Here is a 22,725-nt window from a genome sequence, read left to right on the forward strand (position 1 = left end):
TCATCCTTTAAAACAAGGGGTTGAATGGCTTTATGCCCATCAGAGGAAGCAAGGCCAGCCTTGCTTACTGATCCTGTGTCCTTTTCTCTCCCTCAAGGATAATAGATGCCAAGTGTGTTTTGAAGTTTAAAGGTTATAGTTTTCACTAGCTCATGCACCTGTCATACACTCCTGTACTGCCACTCATAGACCTGCTCCAACTATGAGTAGAAAAGCAGGACTTTGGGGAATGATAACAGGAAATAACTGTCTGCTGTTAGGCCTCCTGTCACTTGCCAGCATATGTGAGGTTACTCAGTGGGTTGTAGCTATAATCTGGTCTCTAACTCTTGTTGGAAACATGTGGCTGAAGCTTGAGAATATCACCCAGGGATTCAAGGGGAGTTTCCAGGAAGTTTGGCTTAACAGATTTGGGTGCATTTGTTGCTATGTGAAGAAAGCATGAAATCTGCAGGCAGATCATGTCATGGCATCTGTGGAAAGACAGGTGGGTGGTACAGCGTGGATTTGTCATGGGAGATCCTGAGAGAGACAGCTGGTAGTACTACCAGAACAGGGGAGTGCATACTCCTATGGATATGTTTGATGATGATAACAACAACAGCAACAACAGTAGCAGCAGCTCAGGGAAAGATTCCCACAACAAACAGTGCTCAGGTGGGCTGAAGGTGGTGGCCCCACCAGGAAGACTCAGTTCTGGCTGGTTTCTGCTATGTGTCACTGGCTCCCAACTGCATCCAGGAGACTGGAGCTCTGTTTAGTGCTGTAGCTGTCATGTAGAGCTCCTCACTGCTTCTATCCTCCTAAAGTGAGAGAGGCAAGAAGCTGCGTCTCAACTGGATGTCAAAGGGAGGTACAGATTGTGGCACTGGGTGGTAGCCCTAGGATAATATTGGGCCCTAATTTCACTTTGGTGTTTCATCATCACCCAGGGTCTTTGGAAGGACGAGTCAAACTGTTTTTCATAAATCTACATATATAAATACAAATCTTAGGAGTGCTCAGCCTGCAGGCTGGGAGCCCCTGACAAGACTGAAAAATTATAGTGCTCAAAAAACTAAAATTAATAAAGTTGCATGCATGAAGAGCTTTCAGAAGGAGTTTTAATACAGAATTTTTTTTCTATTTGATGTTCCCCCATTAGAAACATTGGAAATGCTGGTCTCGTCTGTCCTCAGAGGCTATACGGCTTCATCTCATCCTGATCCTTCTTTTTCCCCACCATAAAACTTTCTTACTGTTGCTAATATTTGTGCAGTTCCATCTGGGGAGCTCCTCTCTATGAACACCCCAGGGAATTATGAGCAGAAAATTTCAAAATTATCGCCGAGTCCTGGAGGCTGCATGTGGCGGCATGGAGATGGCCCAGCCTAGCACTCTGGTGTGTGCACTTTCAAACCAGACTGGGCTGGCTCTGTGCTAACACATGGAGCTCTTGGCTCTGCAGGCAGGAACCACCGCGCCATTAAGGTAGGTGGGCTCTGTGCTTCCACACGGGGCTTCCAGCACTCCAGCAGGAAGCCACATGTGAAGGCACAGAGTTGTGTGCTGTCAGGCCGGGCTGGTTCCATTTCCTATGTGGAGGCACGGAGCTGGCCAGGCCGGCCCAATGGTGCTTGGCTCCCACCTGCAGTGCTGCAAGCCTGATGTACTGGCACAGAGTCAGCCTGGTCTGGGTCAAAGGTGCGTGCCAGCAGGCTGGCTCTGTGCTGCCACATCTAGCCCCTGGGATTCAGCCAGACATGTAGCCTCAGCTATGGCGGCATACAAGTGCCATGAGGGCCCACCCCCTGCTGCTGCTGCTGGCAGCGGCAGGGACTATGCACCATGGGAGAGGTGTGGCCCCCCCTCCCCAAACCCCATGCCCACCCCCCACCTCCTGCAGGCAGGAGCTCCTCTCCCCACTTACCAGCTGTCCAGTTACACACTACCACGCTTCATGCCTCCACATGGGGCTCCCAGCTGGAGTGCCAGGAGCCCCGTAGAGATGGAGGCACAGAGCCCACCCAAGTAAGATGATGCAAAGTTATGCAGTTATGCACAGTCATATGTTTTATGTGAAAAATTGTGTGGGCACATAATTGTGTAATTCCCTGGGGTGTATATATACAAAAACTCACGGTGCAACTGGCATCTTGCTAATGTTCCTAGCACCAGGAGAAGAAGCTAAACCTCATGAAGACAAGGTTTGGGTTATCTCTTCCCTATACTCAGGAATTGGAGTTAATTGGAGATCTATGTGGGAGGATGTTTTCATGCTGGATCTCTTTCCTAATCTCTAAGGGACCTCACATACACAATGAGCAGAGTAAACCCAACATACGAGAGAAATTACTACTAGCTACTCCAAGCCCTTTGTAAAACAAGGAATGAAACCACTTCAGAGTAGTTTGTCTACTTTTGCTGAGTGCGGTAGCCTTACCACTACTTTATTGTTAACCACATCTATAGGTATAACAACTTTAGCACAGACATGCTGTCTTCTTCCATCCCCAGAAGGAAGATCACTGACTAATCTCACTCATCTGGTTTTTGTCCCGCACAGATCTATGCTCAAACTGACCATCTCAAGGAAATCTTGGACTGTAGATCTCGCCATAGCTAGTTTGCCATTTCCTCCTTGCTAGAGTCTTTCATGGGAGTCTAGTCAACAGCTGACAGGATCTTTAGCATTAAAAGTTGTTTTAAGTTGTTTCAGTGCCTTCTGAAAAAAATCACTTGGCACCCTAACATCAGGCACTGATGCACTTAATGAGCAAAGACAAATGTCCTGCAAAGACAAATATCTCACTGCTGGTCTTTGCCCAGCCCAGAGAGGTTGCAGTCCTGTTACAAAGGAAATGCCCTTAGGCACACCCACATGTTCCTGACTCCAGTTGCATAGAAGTTCACTGAATGGTTTATACCAGGCACAGCCAAAATATGGCTCATGGGCTGGATCCAACCTACCAAGGAATTTAGCATGGCCCTTGCGGGTGGGATGCACAGCTAGGCAGATGGGATGGGGCTGCAGGTGGGTAGGGAGCAGTGTCCAGGAGCAAGACAGGCTGGTAGGGTCAGGTCCGGAATCTTGGAGCTGTGACGGCATGGGGTTGGGGCCTGAGGCAGAACCACGATTCATGGCTGCATGTCCCTGCAACAGATGCTGGTTCTGCAGGCAAGGCCACAAGGGCATGTAAAGAGTGGATTGTGGCAGTGCTCTGGGCCCTGGGCCCATGCTGCCACTGCCCCAAGATCCCAGTCCTGCCCATCTGTCATGCTTCTGGATGTAGCTCCCTGCCCACCCATGGCCCATCCCATCCACCTGGCCATGAGCCCTGCCTGCAAGGGTCCTGGCCAGTCTCCGTGGAGACCCTGGGATTGTGGGGCCATGACAGTGCAGGGCTGGGGCCCAGGTCAGAGCCACAATCCACTCCCCACATGCCCCTGCCTGTGGAACTAGTGCTAGTCACAGGGGTGCGTGGGAAGCAGATAATGGCTTTGCCCTGGGCCCTGGCCCTGCATGATCCCAGCCCCACCCACCCTTCCAGCTCCCTGATGCTGCTTTCACCCACCTGCAGCACCATCCCAGCTGTCTGGCAGAGCATGGAGCAGAGTCACTTAGGGAGTTTTGGTGAGCTGTTGTGGGGGCAGGAGGAGAGGGTGCTGACCTGATGCAGGGAAGGGGGTAGTGCTGATCTGGCTCACTACAGCTTACCAAAACTTGCTAAGTGGTCCACCAGCCCAAATAATTGCCCACCCCTGATCTATAGCGATGTCCTCATTTCTTTCCTGAGTGGTTACACTTAACCCAGCAATCTGTGTTATTAAGTTAAATTTCATCTTCCAATGTGTACTATTTCACATTTGTCAAGACTGATAGTTATGTGCTATTCTGCTTTCCATTAAACCCTCTTTGTTAGGATCCTCAAAAGTTCCCCACACTCTTCTTTAGTTTTGTGTGACCTAACTACTTTTATGTTAACTACACATGTGGCCACTGTTCCATTTAGCTTTCCCCAAATCATTGATAACTATATTAAAACAACAGAAACAGTAATACATTTGTGGGATGCCACATGGCTAAACTTTTGCCACGTTGAAAATCAACTCATTATTCCAACTTTTTGGTTTCTGTCTCTTAGCTAGTTCTGATCCAAGACAGGATGTTAACCTCTTACGTGGGAACTACTTGGTTTTGTTAATCTTTACTGAGTAAAAAAAAACCACCATCATTTTTTTAAGTCTTGATAAATCATGTCATAGGATTATAGGAAAGTAGGGCTGGAAGGGATCTCAAGATCATCTAGTCAACTTGTTCTCCTCTATCCACCTCTTTCCTGACATGTTAATGGAATTTTTACACGTTGGCCAGGTGTGCTTATTTTATAAGAAGTATTGCTGCTTTGTCCTCAATATTATATCCACACTTTATACTTCTATTTTTTACTTCTTGAGTCACATAGTTTGTGATACTACTGAAGCAGCTCATTTGTTTGCTATTTCTCAGATTTCCTCTAGTAGTTTTTTTAAAGCTAGATACATGGCTGGTCTTCTTCAGCCATCCCAGTATAGTCACTGATTTTAATGAGAATCATATTTTTATCAGCATTTTACCTGCTTTCCTCCAGAGAAAAATCTTGGGTGATCACCATTGTGCCCGAGACTTCTGGCTCTGTAAAACACTGTTCATCAATTCCTAGAGTTTAAGGCCAGAAGGGAGCATTAGATCATTTAATCTGACCTCATGCATATCACAGGCCATTAATTTTTACCAGTTATCCTTGCATCCTGGCCAGTGTTTTGTGTTTGTTTGTTTTGAAGTCATCAGGAGATAGAGAATTCACTACTTCCTATGGTAGTTTTATCCATACATATACATATACATGAAAGCTGAAGCCAAACACACACACGCGCGTGTGTGCAGCTTCAGTTTTCATCTTAGGTTTGTGTTATGCCTTTCTGTACCAAATTAAACATCTCTTTAGCACCTGGTATTTTCTCCCCATGGAGGTACTTATACACCACAATTACATCATCTCTCAGTCTCCTTTCATATAACCTGAACAGACTGAACTCTGTACGTCTCTCACAGTGAGTCATTTAGAACATGAATTATTTTTGTTACCCTTTCCAACCTCACTTCCATTTTTTCAACATCCTATCCAATATTGGACATCATAATTAGATGTGGTTTGATTGTCATTATCAGTGATGATGGATACAAAGGAAAAAAATCACCTTCTTACTCTGAGGCCCCTGGCACACATTCACATAATGGCGTGATGGGTTCTGTTCTTTGATCCCAACAATCACACCTCGTGCCATGCCATACATGGATTAGGGATCAAATCCCAATTGCACCACTACTGTTTGCCAGTACAGGGGAAGCCAGGCATTATAATCTTGCAGGGACTCCCCTGCATCAGAGAGTAGAAAACCAGGTGCCCAGTGAACCAGTATAGTCCCAGGCCTAGCACCAACAATCAGCTGATTGTCAGTCCCAACCCCAGGACTGCACCTGAATGTTTCTCTGCTTGCTTCTTTGTAGTCCCAGGGCTGGGACCCACAATCAGGCTCAGGCTTCATGGTGAGGACACTGTCACACCCTTAATTTAAAAGGTGGTGGACACCAGCTATATATTTTGAGGAGTAACTTTGTGATTTATCTTCCATTTTATTGCCCCATTAATTGCATGAATATGTGGCCAGGTTACTATTCAAGACGTGGTTAACTGGTTAATCACATCTTAAGTGTAACACCTGCCCAGGGCCTTACTGACTACTCCTTTGTTTATACATCCAAGAGTTACATCAGCCCTCTTTGCCACAGCATTGTACAGGGATGTCATATTCAGTTGGTTGTCCACTGTGACCCACCCCAAATCTGTTCCAGGGCTGCTACTTTCCAGGATACTGTTCTACTTATACAACCAGAAATTAGGAATTTAACTGTACGGTTCTTTAGAATAGACCCAGACTATTAAACAATCCAGATTTCTCAGTATGACTGCCTTCTTTGCATTTTACTTACCATGTCACCAACCTCCCTGTCATCTTCTGGTTTAATGAAGTGTGCCTTTATATTAACTTCCAAATTGCTGATAAAAATATGGAAGTGTCCTATCTAGTACCAGCCTCTGTGAGCCCTCTTGTAACACATCAGGGTTCCAGGGGTGGCCATGGCAACTCCTGATGGCTCCATGACCATGCCCTGCTCCACCCCTAGGGTTCCTGCCACGCCTTGGAAATATAAATGAATAGGGAGGCTGCCCACAGGCCTTTGCATGGCCTCAGTCCAACTGGACCCTGCCAGTCTCTGTCTGCAGCCAGGCCCCTCACTGGGCCTTCAGTCAGTAACCGTGCCACTGAAGGGCACCTCAAGCCTCATGGGCTAATTGCACGGCTCCATATCCTCCCCTTTATGCCTCATGCCTTGCAGGTGTTACATGGATGTTATTCCCTGTGTGGGGCTTTGGCCTCTGCTCCTTTAATCTTGCTAGGCCTTCTAGTCTGGGCCCACTGAATCGGATCTGGCTTCAAGGCTCTAGCTTCGTTTGTCCCTTCTGCCCTGGCCCCTGTCTGCCAGGCCCCTGTGTGGCTGCATCCTCTCTCTCTGTCTACCCTGGGCTCAATAACTGCTTGAGTCTTGAACCTGACCTTGGCAGGGCTCAAGGCAGTCAAGTGCCCCCTGGGTACTAATGAGGTGTCTGTACCTCCCCTAACAGCCTTATCCCAAACCACCAGCTCAAACACCAACATAACATAAGTCCCTGGGCTATAATGTAATTATAATGAAGTAGCAGCCCTCTGTCCCTTTAAGAGGGCAAACCTTTATCCCCAATATAGCATATGTCCTAGCCAGGGTACCTTGCAAGTTCCCTGAGTCTCCTTGTTCCTGTAGACAGGGAATGGCCAGCCCTGGGTGGCTCCCCATGGCAGGAGCTCCTTCCCCTATAGCAGAGAGAATCCCCTGCCAGTTCCAGGATTGGGTTTATATGCTCCTAGGGCCCTACCTACATCAGTAAGCTGACCACTTGCAGGTGTCTGCTGACTGCCTCTTTTTGCCCTGTTGCCCTGGCAGGTGCTGTGCCCTGCCTGCCCTGCTGTGCTCCCTGGCTGGGCTGCCTTTATCTAGAAAGCCCTGTTCAATGCTGATTATTCATTGACAACTCCTTTTTGAGATTTGTCACTTAGCTAGTTTTTAAGTAACTAATTAGTCTTATGTTTTATTTATATTATATTGCAATAACTTTTAAAATCAGAATGTTGTGCTGTGCATTACATGTGTGCAGTTACTTTTATTGACCAAACTTGTGATCTCATAAATGAAATGTAATTAGATTTGTTTAACAATATTTATTTTCCATGAAACCATGTTGCCTTAATTATATTTGTTTCTTTACGTTCTTTATTAATTGGACCTCACATCAGCCTTTCCATAATTCTGTTCTGGATTGCCAGGTTTTTTGGCCTGAGATTATTTGGCTCATTCCACTTGCCCTTTTTTGAATATTGGCACAACATTATCACTCTTCCAATCTGTAATTTCCACAGTATTCCAAGATTCAGTGAAAATAAATATTAGCAAAACAGAGATTCTCATCCAGAGATTCTTAATCTGTATTGGATTAAGTTATCAAGACCCGGTGATTTTAAAATATTTATCTCTAGGAAATGTTGCAACATCCCCCTTAGTCACTAATGGAAATGTCTTCATTTCTTCATGATACAAGTTAAAATCCCATTTATTTCCAAATACCTAAGATAACTATTTATTGAATACGTCTGCCTTTTCTGCATCACTATGAACAGTTTTAGAATTTCTGACTAGTAATGGGATGATACCGTCACTATAATTTCTTTTCTTCTGATATTTTGTATTCTTTCTTTCTTGTCCTTAGCTTTGTCAGCCATGGATTTTTCCCCAGATGTCTTTAGCCTCACTCAGGCATTTCTATAGCTTCTAATTTATATTGATTTCTGGCTCTATTCCACTACTTTCTAATTGCTGCCTTGACCACAGAAACAAGGTGGGCTTTTCACAAAAGCTTCCTTCTCTTGATTGCAAAATCTCTTTAAGAACTCCCAATTTTCATTCACATTTTTTGGCTGTTTTCTCCAATTCAGTTCTGCTTGTAATTTTTCTAGACTTTGAGAAATTAGCTTTTTTGAAGTATCAACTGTTTCTATATTACTGGTTGAGATTGTTCTCTGTGTGCCCCTATTGAATGTGCTCCTGTCACAATCACTGGTTGCTAGGCATCCACCAACTTCCCTTCCCCCGATTATTTAATCTTTATCCACCATAATGCAATCTGAAAAACAACTGCCTCTGGTCAGGTGCCCTATCTTTTGTGATTTAAACTATAAAAGATAATTGTTTAGAATCTGTAATGCTGTTTTACTTCTGGCCACGTAGGGCTGCCAGCACACCTCCCAAATTGATGTCCCCCATCACAGCACAGATTTTTGGAGTTTTTTCCACACATTATAGGCAGGGGCTGACAAACTAATTATGTCTTTTCTCTGGTATAAACCTCTGATTCTGTGCTGACAAACTAACTCTGTCTTTTCTCTGGTATAAACCTCTGATTCTGTAACCCATCCCCACAATTACCCACATCTGAGCTATGTTGTTAAGCATCTTGAACCATGCAAGATCCAATGGCTCTGAGTTATCACTAATTCTTAAACAGGTAATGGTATATTTAATATGAAGTGTCATCTTCCCCCCACTCCTTTACGTATTCCTTTATCAGTGATTTTAACATTCCAATCATGAAAATTGTTCCACTGTGCTTCACTAAATCAGTTACTGCAAATCTTCTCCAATCCATAGGAGCTTCCAGTTCCTTTTGCTTATTACCCTTTGCATTGTTTGCCACCTTGGCTCAGTTTATTCACAACATGCTGAGTCTGAGTTGGCACCACGCTTGCTCCTTAGCACTCTCCCCTTGCATGGTTAGCTGATTCTTCTGGGCTGGTCCAGCTAGACTCCATCTGGGAATATTGGCCTCTAACCTGTGAGATGCAGACTGTCCCATTCGTATAGCTCTCTTTCACTGGAATGTGGCCCAGTGTTCCATAAAACCAAATCGCCTTCCACACTTTGTCTTTTGACAGCTTTTATGAGCTGATTTGATTTTCCAACACAGCAGCGACAGTCATTCCATAATCAAGTAAGCGAGGGGAGATGAGGATGGAGCAATGTGAGTGGGAAAGACAGGGAGACCAGACAGGAACATGTATTTGAAGCCAGAGAATTTTCCCACTCAGCTACTTGAGCTCAGGCTCAGAGCCCCAACTACTTATTATGGAGCAGGGCCTGGCTCCTTCATCCTGCTGTTGACACCAGCAGGATGTATAAAGAAGGGAGCAGAGCAAGGAAAACCTGTTAAAGAGTCCTTAGACTCAACTTTTACTTCTGCTTGACTGTGCTTCTGCCTAGACTCACAGGCTAGATCCAGATGTGCAGGCACATGCAGTTTGTGGCACCACAAACCTCATTAATCTGTGTACAGTGCTGCTAATTTGCATAACTGGAGCAAAATTTCTGGGATTTCCCAGTAGCAAAAACAAAAAACCCTGAAAAAAAGTGGCACAAATTATGCCAAAGAGGCATGCGCTGGGACAAACACAGAGAAGGCTGCCTGCTCCCTCAGCTCTATGTGCTGTGGAGGCCCTGTGCTGAGGCACCCCGGAGAGAGAGAGAGAGAGAGAGAGAGAGAGAGAGAGAGATTATTTGGCTGGGGTAATATGACCCCGGCACCTGTTCCTGCCCAGGGCAGGGGGTCGGACCTGATGATCTGCTTATGTCCCTTCTGACCTTAAGCACTATGATACTATGCTATAGACCAGGTGACAACAAATGGAAGGAGAGGCAAGGTCCCAGTTATGGCAAAGTCTGAGCACCCCTCGTTTAATAAACTGTGTTTTATAAAGATTCTGGATGGATTGTAATGACCATTAATTGGGGGGGCCAAACCCCAGGGGGTACTTAAGTGGGCAGACATATCCCTTTTGACCCAGAGCAGCTTTAATTGGAAAGGTGAGGATCTGAATGGAGTCAGGGTGGGCATAGGGCTTGAGGGCTGGCTAGGCTTAGTTGCAAAGGGCTCTCAGGTTGGGTTTTTTAAGGGAGCCTAAAAGAATTAGCTGTTGGAATCTTGGCATCTAACACCAGTAGCATAGGGACACTGCTGAGCAGCACCCAGGGCACAGGGGAGCAGTTACTTCTTCTTTTTTTCATTCCCCCCCACCCCAAGTTGGTACTTGGGGCAGTTACCCCCTGTGACAATTATGTGGGTCCATTGTTTGCTTGGATGTTATATTTTGAAAGGGTTTCTTTAGATGGGTTTTGTTCTGGCAGGGAAAGGGTTAATTGTTGGATTGCAAAGGGGCTGGCTGTAGCTGGGCTAATTGCTCTCTGCCCTCTGGATGGTAAGTGACTGCCAGGCTGCTGGAGTCCATGGAAACCTGCTGGTGCAAAGCCCCAGAGATGTAGACTAAGAAAGTCTGCCATGTGGTGACAGCAACTGAAAAGGCTGGAGCTGTGGGGCAGAGGCATCTTGCTAGGGGAAGCAGAAGCATAAGAGATAAGAGCCCCCTTCAAGCTCCCCCATAAGAGACAAGAGCCCCCCACCAAGAGATGAGAGCCCCTAGTCCTCCCCATGCCTTTCTAAGCAGTCAGGCACTGGCGGCAGCTGTGGCTGCAGCGGTGGCTTCTTCCGGCTTCCAGCTGTCACCACTGCAGACCGCCCCCAGGAGTCGGAGTGTAATTCTAACCCTGGTTGCAGAGGTTGCCGATTCCTGCCTGCCACTGAAACCACCTGTGGACTGTGAAGTAAGTCCTGGCTGCCAGAGGTGAGATGAAAAGCATTAGGAGATATTGCGTGTTAAACCTCTAGATTATATTCTGTCTTCCCCAGTTCCATTGTAGTATTTTCCCTAATTATTAAAGTTGGGGTTTTTCATCCCTAAATTTAGCTGTCCTGTAATTGAGTATCTCCCCTCACAGGGAGTTTGTATTCTCATGGCATTAACCGGCTCAGGGTCCTATCTCACCCCCTTTTTGCCCCACCCTGGTTATACCACTGTCTGATACCCTTTACATTTCTTTGAAAATCCTCACCTTAACTAGTATCTTGTTTGGGATGTAGAGCAGGGGTGTCAAACTCATCTACCCAGCAGGCTGAATGAATGACACAGGGTTAGTCCAAGGGCCAGCTTGAGCAACAAACCCTTCCCTACTCCATGCTGGAACTAGTACTTTTGGCACCTGCTGCAAGATCTGTCCCTTAATGCAGCACATGTCCTGAGTGGCTGGGGCAGGTGCTGCAGGTAGTGTAGTCCAGCTCAGGCAGGTGTCTCATGTAGTGTTGATCCCAGCTACACATGCTGCTCACCTCTGCCAGGCTGTGCTGCAGTGTGCCCCTGGCAGCTGGTCTGGGACCGTATCACACGTGATGCCTGCCATGTGCAGGGCTGGTCCTGGACTGGCTGGATCAGGCATTGTGTGCAGCACAGTTCCCATAGTGGTCAGATGTGCAGTGCGTGTCCTGGCCCTGTCCATGGGGCTAGGCTGGGTCAATTCAGACCCAGGGCCAGCACTGGGGCCAGATGATGGGGCTGTGTGTTTAATACCCCTGCTGTAGAATATAGAGTGACTAGAGGCATCTGTTGAAAAAGATGAAACACCCCTGGAAGCCCAGTGCTGCTGGTCAGTGAAGGGGGGGTGGAAACTAGTATAGCAGCATGGGACTGTGAAGGGAGCAGCCAAAGACATAAGGCAAGTAGTTGGGTTAATACAGAGAACTCTGCTCTGGGAGAGCAGAGTGGATGCTACCAGCTTGGCCTTGGGAGCAGGATGTGACTTCACATTCTCCTGCTTGGCTCCTGTAAAATGCCAAAACCCATAAATGAAATGACTGAAAAATATTGTGGGACTGAGTCCCTTTGTCATGTTTGCTTCATTTATGACACTCATGGGCCATAGTTGGTTTGTTTGTTTTCTTGGCTTGGCTCCTATTTCTGTTGCATCTCTGGTCATTGCCAATGCCCAACGTGAAATTGAGAACACATGCCTCCGAGGAAGCTCCCACAGTGAGATAAACATGCAAAAAACCACTTAAAGGAAGGGTGAGTTAGAGAGAGCCAGTGCACTTCCTGACCCCAGCACTCCCTAGGGCAGCATCGAAGCTCAGAGAATGATTTCAACTTCATAAATCACTTCTGAAAGTTCCAACTGCCATAACAGCCGTGGCAGAAGCGCTCCCTGCCATATTTAACGAACCTGCAAATTCTGTAAATACTTGTCATCAACAATCTCAGATAGGATGTGTAACGAAAAAGACAACTGAGAGAAAGGCATGACTTGATTGAGCTGCCCAGATACCCTGTGTATAAGCAGCCCTGCTGCTGGGAATAGGCTGAAGACAGCGCTAGGACACCTCCACACCTGTCACTACACCCAGGGCAGAGGTGCATGTATGTTAGCTCCAGCTTTGTTTCCTTATTGAAAAGCTGTCCCGCATTTGTCTGAAAGAGTGAAGAGATTAGACCGGCCTAAGGAACAGCCTGACTAGATCTGAAGGCAGCTTTCAACTTCCTAGCAGATTTCAGCAGCTGGATAGCATAGCTATTATTTTCATTATCAGATTAATTTGAAATGGATGCCAGCTAGAACATCAGCTGTAACCTGGTGCTGTTTCTGCCTTTTTGGAGGAATAGGCACCTGGTGTCTTACCACAGGTGTGACAGTTTAAAAGATATTGAACCCTAAGTGTGAGATGAAGTGACTGTACCAAGCAGATTGGCCAACAGGACTGAATCTGCTCCCTGTGGTGACTGAGGTGGGGGTTCTTGTTATATGCTGTGGGAGAGCAGTCAGTGCTGCCTATGTCTTCCTCTGCTTGGGCACTTCAGTGCACAGGTCTTAGGTTTGTCTGGAGAACCTGTGTCCAGAGCCTGTAGGACAGTGAGAAGAATTGGGGAAGGTGCTCATTTGGATGAGGTAGCCTGCAGTCTCCTATTCCTGCCAGAAGTTGAATTGAGAGATGTGCAGAAGGATGGGCGGCAGAGCTGGTGTTCCAGGCAGTGGTGAAGAGGTTGTTGTCTGTCTTTGAGCAGTTCCAAACTGTTTTTTCTTGGTTATTCAGAGTGTGTTTGTTCCCTTGCTGCATGAAACTTCCCACACTGGGGCATGGGAATGGTTCCAGCATCATCTCTAGGTGCATTGTGTTCTGGCATTGCAACCGGGGGATAGACTTGAGTGTGACCACATAGACAGCAGACTTGGTGTCACTGCCTGGTGCTTGGGTGCTTTGACAGCTTGTCTGACTGTGGGGACAGAGGGTTTTGGTGTTCTCTTGTGACACCTACAGCACATCAGGGTGAGTCAAGTTGCAGCCTCAACCTTATTACAGCTTCCCTCTTATCACTGTATCTTATCCATCCCCTGGGTCTGTGCTATCTCTGGCCTAGGGGGTGCAGGGATGCTGCAGCTCTCCTGCACCTTTCAGCAACTATGTGCACTCATCAGAGAGATTTCTCTTACATTGAGTGCTGTGGGCTGTAGTCCATGCATAAAGTGGGGACAGCTGAAGACAGCTGTGCTGCTACTGGCATTGGGATTGGTGCTTGAATTATGTTGTTTTCTAGGGAGGTGGGTGCAGCCTGCCTGTTGGTATCCATACCTTCATTTAATGACCTTGCCGAACACTTTATTATCTGGGGGTACTGGCACGTTGCGGTGGTAGTTGTGAGGGCAGACAGTTGTGTGCTAGAAAGCCCTGTGGAAAATGTGTCCTGAATGGCATTAGGAGAGGCCCTTGGAGGGAGTACTGCAGTGAAACAGGAAGACCAGAAGGAGTCTGAAATGAATGAAGCTCAGGGCAGTCCTACAGATTGAGCTTTTGCTAAAACATGGCATAGCAGGGGCAGAGGAGTATGAGTTAGCACATGATGCATAGGGTGTGGAGGTGCTGTAGGTACCTCCAGTACACTACAATCACCTGTAATGGATGTTAGCTTGGCTTTCTCTTCCACAGGACTCGGGACAGAATGGGTTCCCCTGTCTCCTCCCAGCACACGGGGTCTTCACGCACTGTCCGGCGCTACCCGGTTGTCAACACTCAGCTAACATCCAATGTTCTGCCCAGTGGGAATGGACATGCACAGAGAAACTCTGGACTGCATGCAGCCTCTCAAGAGCATGCAATACCTCCATGGGGTAAGACCTCCTGGGCGACCAGTATCTCTGAGGGCTCTTCTCTGTGGAATCTCCTCAGGAAGGCATAACACTGACTGCATTTATGATGAGGGATAGCAAGCACACAGAGGCTGAGGCCATCTGCCTGATACCCTGGAGAGGGCTGTAGGCTACATGCTTTGGGATTCAGTTCTCAAAGTGCAAAGGTGAGCCTTGGGGAAAGGAAACAAGCAATGTGGAGAGATGCATGGAGTTGGGGTGAGGGGAAAGAGCCTGCTGGAAAGCAGCGAGTGCAAGAGAATTCAGCAAAAGGACTTTGCTTTCCCTGCACAAGGCCACTGGGCAGGCAGGAGAGTGGGAAACTGGGGAAGACCATTTATGATTTGGAGAAGCAGCCCCATTTTGTGAGGGTGAAATATAAGGTGGGAAGGAGAGGAGCGTTGTGAGCACAATTTTCCCAGGGAAATTATACTGAAAGAGAATTGCTTCAGCCAATTATACTGAAGTCTTTATACTGGAAGAGAATTGCCTTACCCAATCAAAGGGTAGGAATGATGCAGTTCCCTGACATATGATTGGCTCTGAGTGTATAACCACTGACACCTTGTAAGGTGCAAAAAAGTAAGGGAAAGTTGCTCAATACACACTACATGAGATTTCCAAGAAAAAGCCCTGATCTTATGGGCTCTGGCTTGAGAAGATATAAAGGAGATGTTTATACCACTCAGTTACTGCATGAGGGACTACTGCGCTGATGCATCTGCACTACTTCCAGTTTAGAAGATGGTGCTTGTGGAGCAAGCGCTGTGTGGCTCAGATGCAGTAAATGATAGATAAAAACACACTCAAAATGTCTTTTGCAGTTATTTAACTCATAAACTGTGCATGATCAGGGCTTGCTTCTTGAGGCTTTCTAATGTCCCTGGTAGTACATAGCCAGCTAGCTCAGGATTATGGGAAAGCTCTGCTTGATGCCTGAAGTCCAGTGACCCACCTCTTTTGGCTAATTTGGAAACGTTAGGGAAATGTCCAGGTAAATACCTAGAAATCAGGATATGTGCCAGAGCTTGTCTGTCACAGCTCAATGATACCAGTATAATTCTACCTCTGGTTTTGCTGGTATGATGTCCCATGCAGACACCTTTTCCAGATTAGCATGTGTCGCTTTGGAAGTGGAATTGGGTAATCCAGAAAAATGCACTTTTATAGAGCATTTCCCTGGAGAGTCATCCTGGCAAAACTAGAGAGAGAATCTTGCTGGTAAATGTCCCCATGTAGAAAAGCCCTAGTTAGTGCTGACAGGACACAAAGCAGTGTCCAGAATCAGAGGAACAGTCTGAGCTTGATATTAGGAACAAAGGGCAGGCAGACTCCATTAGAGTCTGAAAGAGGCTCCCTTGCTGCAGTGATACCAAAGCAGTAGCCCAGCTGGAGAGGGTGCTTGGCTACAGCTGCCCTGGTACCTGCCTACCATGTAGGTGTTCTGCAGTGAGGGCTACACACATCCCTATGGCTTGGCAATACTGCTTCCCCCTTTCACTGTCCTTTTCTCTCACAGGAGCCAACTTGACGGAGAAGATCCGGAAGATCAAGATTGTCTTCACTCCCACGATCTGCAAACAGACTTGCCAGAGTGGCCGCTGCTACAATAGTTGTGAGAAAGGGCACACCACCACCCTGTACAGCCAAGGGGGACATGACCATGACCCCAAGTCTGGCTTCCGCATCTGTGAGTATCCCTGAGCCTCCAGCCATCTTTTTTCCTGGATTCCCCTTTTTCTGTCCCTCTCTCTCTCTCTCTCAAAGAGGGAAGCCTCTACAGACTCAGAGCTCAGGAAAGCAGCCTTTTTCTCTGCCTAGAAAAACATATCTCTCTCCCTGTCAGGGGCTACACCTTCACTTTCTCTGGAGGCACATATCAGAAGAGGACGTGGGTTTCAGTCACAGCAACAGACAGAGTTCACAGCCCCACTCCCGGTCAGAGCCAGCTTGCTGCTTTCCTTGGCATCCAGGCTTGGGGCTGACTTTCATCACCTAATTTCCTCTTGTTCTCTCCTTTCACTCACATGGCAGCCAGGAGAGCTGGCTGCAAGTTGTGAATTGTTCCAATGGACTGAACTGCTGAAAACTTTCCTCTTGTTTCACAGATAATGGGTCTGCCCAGGGATTTCCTTTGCCATATGGTGAGTTGGGCAGGGCTGGTCATCTGCCCTTCATGCCAGGAAGCTGGCTGTGGAAAACAATCCCATTGAGGTAGAGATGGACCAGCACAGTGGTTCCCAACTTCACTAGATGCAAAGCACACCGTAGACAGTTCTAGCTCTTAGTTTTCACTCTTTTTGACTACAGAAAAATAATAGATTAATTTTTCTATTGCAAAGAACTCAGAAAGATCACAACAGGACAGAATGTTTTGAACACTATCGATTCCTACCTGAAATCTCTGAGTTTATTGTGTGAATCATGTTTGCACACCTAGCAATGCTAACATTGCCTGGCTCCCTGGTTGAGAATCACTGGACTAGAGGGACCCAAAAAGGAACCATTTCAGTGCCAGTTTCTGTGACTTTGAGGGAGATAAGACAAGCGCATGCCCCACAAAACCAGGGCAGCTTGGAGTGAAACTCTGGCTGAGTTGAGGACTGAGCCAAGTGGATGAGTAATCTCTAAGCAAAGGCCTTTGATCATGATGGGTACCCATCTCCTAGCCTGTACCTAACAGACAGTCGAGGGCCTGAAGCAGTAGTGTCTCACTGAATGCTGCAGAAAGACAGACTTGTTAGGAAACTCTGCTTCCTGCAAAGCCTCACTGTCATTGGGACAAGGCTTGAAAGGGACAACTTGTGGTTTCAGATATGGATGCTTCATTAAGCCTGTGCAGATAGATTGCTCCTGTTTTTCTGACTCCTGTGCTTCATCTCATTCTTTCACAGCATCAGCTGCTGACCAACATGGGACAGGCACAGAGAGAGGTTTCAGACCCAGAGACCTTTGCCTTCTGTCTCCCTCCTCCACCCACTAACCTCCCTTTGCCTTGTTATGAATAGTGATCCCACTCAAATGGGGTTTCTTGCAAGGTCTGAAGCTGAGGGCAAGGATTAAGCTGACTCTTCCATGTAATGCTATATTAGCTCCCACCCCTCTGAGGGATCCTGCTGGTGCCTGCAATACCATCCTGAGTCTGTGGGCTGCTCAGCTGGGTATATGAGTCTCTAAGCCAGGGGTGGGCAAAATGTGATCCGGGGGCTGGATGTAGCCCACCAGGCCATTCTATTTGGCCCACGAGGCCCTCCCAGAATTAAGAAAATTAATATTTATCTGCTCCTGGCTGCCTGTCATGCGGCCCTCAATGGCTTGCCAAAACTCAGTAAGCAGCCCTCCACCCGAAATAATTGCCTGTCCCTGCTCTAAGCCCAAATGGGCACTGATCTGCTTCAGCCTCTGACTGAAGGCACTTGCTGCATGCTGCATTTAGGACATGGTGGGTGGCTTCCTTTCTTACCTGATGGTTAGAGACTCTTAGTAGAGATCCCAAGGCGGCTTACAAAAAATGATGGGTCCTGGCTCTCTGCTGAGTATTAAAGGGAAGGCTGCCAGGCTGACCAGTCAAAGCACCTGGGACCATTCACTGGCTAGAGGGAGTAAGTAAGACCTCTGTTAAGCAGACTTCTTCTTGCCTTGCAGACTTCTGCCAGATCCCTTGCCTGAATGGAGGGCGCTGTGTGGGCAGAGATGAGTGCTGGTGCCCATCTAACTCCACAGGAAAGTTTTGCCACCTGTCAGCTCCAAAACTGGAAAAAAAACAAATGGGGAGAGTCCCAAATACCCCAGCCAATGGCTCCATGAAGCATTCCACCTATACACTACCTCTATCCAACCAGCTTGGTGAGTGCCACTCCATCCTGGTATCAGCTCCCTCTTCCAGGATGCCCACAATCTCCCCACCTTGTGGCTAAACATTTCTACTCTCTCCACACTCCAGTAAATGAGCACATGCTTCAAGTCCCCTCTGAAGCCAGCAACAGAAGCAGGTATCCATGTATTCCAGTGTCTCATGGTTTCCTTTCCAGACCAGTGAGTAATTAGAAGCAGGGCTCCTGGAGCAGGGCTGGCAGTGAGTGGTAGCAGGATAGGGTGCAGGCACACACAGGTGCATGTGGGAACTTGTGAGAGCCCATAGGGACAAGTAAGACTGCATGAGGGTACAGAGGGTCAAGAGCCTGAGTGGGCAAGGCCTTGGCTACAGAGGGGCACCAAGGTCTGTATGACCTCTCTCTTTTTGGAAAGCACCCATGGCTGAAGTCAGTAGGAGCTGGCCCTGTGCCCAATAGGTAGATTTTGACCCTCTGTGCTGAGCAGTCTAAGTCCTGAAAGGAGTTTGCGAATGCTGCCATGGAAACTCTAGCTTCTTTCAATTGTGCATCAAACCTCCCTCACCACAGCTGTTCAGTAATACAGCATAATGAGCTGAAGTAGTGCCCTGGGGAGTCTTGAGGGGTTGGTTTTAGGTCACTGAAAAAGGCCCATGGAGGTTGTCTGGCTAGGAGAGCAGGCAAAGGCTTTCCTCCAAGACATGGCCTCCTTCTGGATTACCCAGTGTGGGCATCCCAGAGAGGTCTGTATCCCCTCCATTGTTACCTTTTGGCAGGCAAGAAGCTATTTTGATGCCAAGCAGGTGAGGGGGCAAGCGTAGCCCAGTTGTTACAAGGTTGGTCTAAACTCATCTTCCAGCTTCTCTAAACCCCTCCCTGGTGAATGTCCACATCAACCACCCTCCAGAGGCCACTGTGCAGATCCACCAGGTGGCCAGAGTGCAGAGCGACTCCAAACAATCGGAAGGGAACAGTGTTGAGGCTGTACCGATGTCTCAGCTACCAACTGGGACACAATACAGCTACAGCAATGGCAACAGCATCACCACAGAGAGTGGCCAGCAGCAGGGGCCCCAAGAGATTATGGGAAGGTGTTTTCAAGAGGCCATAAATGGACAGGTAAGAACTGTATGTGTCCTGCTTTGAAGCACAGGCATGTGTTGAGCAGCATATGCATGTATGGTGTGTGCAGGCATACCTGTATAGGGTAGTGCATGCATGTGATGTGAGCAGAACATGTACAGTACCTATGTGGATGGCAGGCTGGTTAAAGTGACCCATGGGCAGCATCCAGATGCCTTTGCAGTGATGTGTTGCATGGGTATGACCCACCAGGAGAGAAACAGCCCTTTGTCCCTGCTTGTCAGTGTTGTGCAGAGTGGCTGCCCTGACCATGCCGTGCCCTATGACTGCATAGCTCAGCCCTGGTATCCTTCGTACATTGGCTCCTTAAAATAGCCCTATTTATAGGAACATTTCTGGATCTGCTCTGGTTCTTGTAAAAAATGTATAAAGCATAGGAAAATTCCTCTCCCTCTCATGTAGCAAACAAGAGTCTAATTTTCATGGAATGTTGCCTTCCTGTGCAGGTTGCTTAGAACTTAGGAACCAGAAGCATGCAATGAGCTCTCTAGCCTCTGCTCTCCATTTATTGTACTTTCTATTCTGCCTTATTCCATGAGTTTCTGTGATTCTGTTGCATCAGTGGAAAAGTACTGAAGGTCCCTGGGGCCCAGCTGAACACCTGTGAATCCCGTGGATGATTGCTACAGGCTGGTAGCTCAGGCTGTTTCCCTCTCTCCCTCTCAGAGTATGTTCAGCTCTCATGCTGCTTGCCTGCTGGTTTCTTTCCCATCATTTACTAGTTTCCATCCAAGACGTTTTCAGCTGGATTAATTCTTAACAATTTCCTAAAGCAAAAATAAATGAGATCAGGCTCCAAACATTTTACATGTGAACAAAGGGCTGGAAAAGCCCCATTGAGCTGTGCGTTCCATAAAGCTGAGAGTTCCATAAAGCCGACCTCAGCCCCAGTAAGTATGTCCTGCAAGTGGTCAGTTTAAAGGCCAATTTAAAGAGACCTTTGTTCACTCTTGGACCCCATACACCTGCGTGGGGGAGCTCTGTGATGGGCAAAAGGGCTGCCCTTGCTGTGCTCATACTTTGTTTAACTAAAGCCAGGGCTGTGACTGAGTAGACTGGGTGACGGCAAGGAGCCCAGGCAGGAAGTGTTTGTCTCTTCCATCGCAGTCTAAAGCTGAGTTGATTGGAATGTGAGCACTGGGCATGGGGCCATCTTTCACATGGATGAGGGCCAGATTTGGCCTGTGGACTGCGACAGCTCAGCTCTAATGGGGAAGCCTGTAATCCAGAGGGCCTTGCTAGGGGAAAGAGAGACTCATAAAGTAAACAAAGGCGCCTGACCACAAGACCCCCCCCAAGGGCTGAGGCTGTGCACCCATCTCACTGGTTAATCAGTGTATGGCTAAGAACAAGCACTTGCCTTATCCAGGGCTTTGCTGAGAAATATCATGTCTGGCCTACCCTCTGTTCTGCGTAGTGCCTCCATCTCCTCCAGAGGGCACAGTCACGGGGAGGCTCATATTTGTCTGTCTGTGAGACTGTTTACTGTCTTAAACTATATCCCTGGCCCTGGTCTGTCCCTGCAGGGAGGTTTGTGGTGAAGGCTGTATTAGTGTCTAGTAGAAGGCAGGCATCCCCTGTGCTGACTCTGCTTCCCACCTTCACAGTGGAGTGTGACTATATTCCCCTTATCGTCCTGTCACACTTCCCTGGCTTGGGTTCTGCTATGCTCAAGAGGCAGACAGCAGCTGGAAAGACTGTATGGCTTAGTGCCTCTCCCTGAGACACCTGACTTCTCTTCTCCCCTTCCCTCCTTAGTGTGCTAACCCACTGCTGGGTTTGACCAAGTTTGAGGATTGCTGTGGCAGCATAGGGCTCTTTTGGGGAGTGAACAGATGCATCTCATGCCCTCCTCGACCAGGTAAGTGCTGCTGCCGGAGAAGACTGTTTCCATGAAAGAATACAGAGTGACAGTCTGTGACTTCTCAATAAACAAAGTTGAGCTTTCTCTCCAGGGCCTGTGCAATCTAGGAGGATCCAGAACAGAGGGGCAGCTCTCAACAGCTGTGGAGGCACAAGGCAATACTTCAGGTCCCCTAGAGTTTGGAGGTCTTTGTCAAAGGCCCCTGGGGAGGAAAGTGTCTTACAGCATCCAGAGCGATGCTTGCTTTGCTCTGGCTTCAGCCCACGCGCCAGGGAGGAGCGGTTTGGTTTGGGTGCTGGCTCAGAACACTGCACTTTCTCCACAAACCGCCCCTGTAAAACCCCAACTCAGCCAGTGGTTTGCTCCTTGCCAGATACATTAGGAGAGAGAAACAGGAAAACAAGGGCCGTGGTTTTAGGAGGTACAGCCCTAGATTAGCCTAGGAGGCTGCAGACTTGGCCCTATAGAGTTACGGGCCTGCTCTAGGCCCGACGCGGGCTTGGCAGGGGCTCTGGAAATAACACTACATCAAACAATTGGCAGGAGTACACTTAGAGTCCATTCCAGGGGCACAGGAATCCAGCTCTGTTTTTCTGGTCTCTAGAGATGGACACTGACAGGGGATGGTGGGAGAGGGAGTGGGAATCCTCAGCTGCTTTGCTGGGGCCCTGGACCCATGCCATAGTGCTGCTTCCTGGCGTGCTGTGGTTTCCAGGGAAGAAATTGCACCCTGTGGGGGTAGGGGGAGTTTCCTGTGGACTGAATGATTCTAATGCTGCTCAGGATGGCTGCTTCACACCCCTCCCTGTGGGCAGGCACATCTGTCTGGTTATCCAAGAGTTCAAGCAAGGGAGAACATGGCCAGGACACTGACCTCCTGGAAAGCTCAGTATGGCAGAGTGTCTTCAGGGACTGGGTAAGGTTGTAGGATTCTAGGCTGCTGAGGAGGGTGGGATGGTCTTCAGCCTATCAGTGCTGTGTTCTTCAGTCCTCTGTCTTATGGAGAAACACAGAATTAGCAGCAGCTGAACAAGTCACTGGATCCTGGCTGCTTAGCAAGGGCTTGCTGGTTATAAAATAATGCTCAGAGGTGTATGCTTGCCCATGCCTGTTCTCAAAAGGATGGTGCTTGCCCCTCTCCTCTGGCTATCATGGAGCCAAACAAATTAGAGTACCCAAGTCTGGGGAGGGTTGGCAGGAGAGGTTTGGAGTCTTCAGGATTGGCTGGCTCTTGGCCCATGGTTAGGTTGACGCCCCCCCATTCATTGGGGTCATCACCAAGGAGGACTATTCGGCAGTTGCTCGGGGGTGTACGGGGGTAGTTAGGAAGGCCAAGGCAGAGATGGAACTGGGACTAACTTCCTGGATTAAGGACAACAGGAAGTCCTTTTTTAAATACATAGGGAGTAAAAAGAAGGCCCTGGGTAATGTGGGGCCCTTGCAGGACGTGACAGGGAATCTGGTTGTCACACCAGACGACAAAGCCAACATATTTAATGATTTCTTTGCCTCTGTCTTCCTCAGTAAGGACCAGAACTGCCACCTCCCTGCTAGGCCCCCATCGGGCCCCGAGGGAGGCACACCTGAGCCCAGGGTAAGTGAGGATCTAGTTAGGGAGCTGCTGGAGGGGCTGGACATTTTTAAGTCAGCCGGTC

The 22,725-nt window shown here is 47.9% G+C and overlaps 1 protein-coding gene and 1 long non-coding RNA gene across 9 annotated transcripts in view; one reads left to right on the forward strand and one right to left on the reverse strand.

Moving 5' to 3' along the window:
- Positions 1-22,725, forward strand: part of LTBP2 (latent transforming growth factor beta binding protein 2) — a 141,470-nt gene that overhangs the window by 57,697 nt on the left and 61,048 nt on the right. For all 8 annotated transcript variants that reach the window (XM_025201081.1, XM_025201050.1, XM_006015342.3 and 5 more), the window contains exons 4-8: positions 14,031-14,212; positions 15,750-15,920; positions 17,876-18,076; positions 18,923-19,182; positions 20,965-21,067. In XM_025201081.1, the coding sequence (XP_025056866.1) occupies positions 14,031-14,212; positions 15,750-15,920; positions 17,876-18,076; positions 18,923-19,182; positions 20,965-21,067 (917 nt within the window). The remainder of the gene's footprint in view (positions 1-14,030; positions 14,213-15,749; positions 15,921-17,875; positions 18,077-18,922; positions 19,183-20,964; positions 21,068-22,725) is intronic.
- On the reverse strand, positions 79-6,929 carry LOC106722098. The gene is made up of 3 exons (XR_001357886.1): positions 6,850-6,929; positions 4,597-4,678; positions 79-803 (listed from the first exon to the last, which is right to left on the reverse strand). It is a non-coding gene; the product is annotated as an uncharacterized LOC106722098 (long non-coding RNA).

Source organism: Alligator sinensis, unplaced genomic scaffold (genome assembly GCF_000455745.1).
Source record: "Alligator sinensis unplaced genomic scaffold, ASM45574v1 scaffold280_1, whole genome shotgun sequence".
In the NCBI taxonomy this organism is placed as follows: domain Eukaryota; kingdom Metazoa; phylum Chordata; order Crocodylia; family Alligatoridae; genus Alligator; species Alligator sinensis.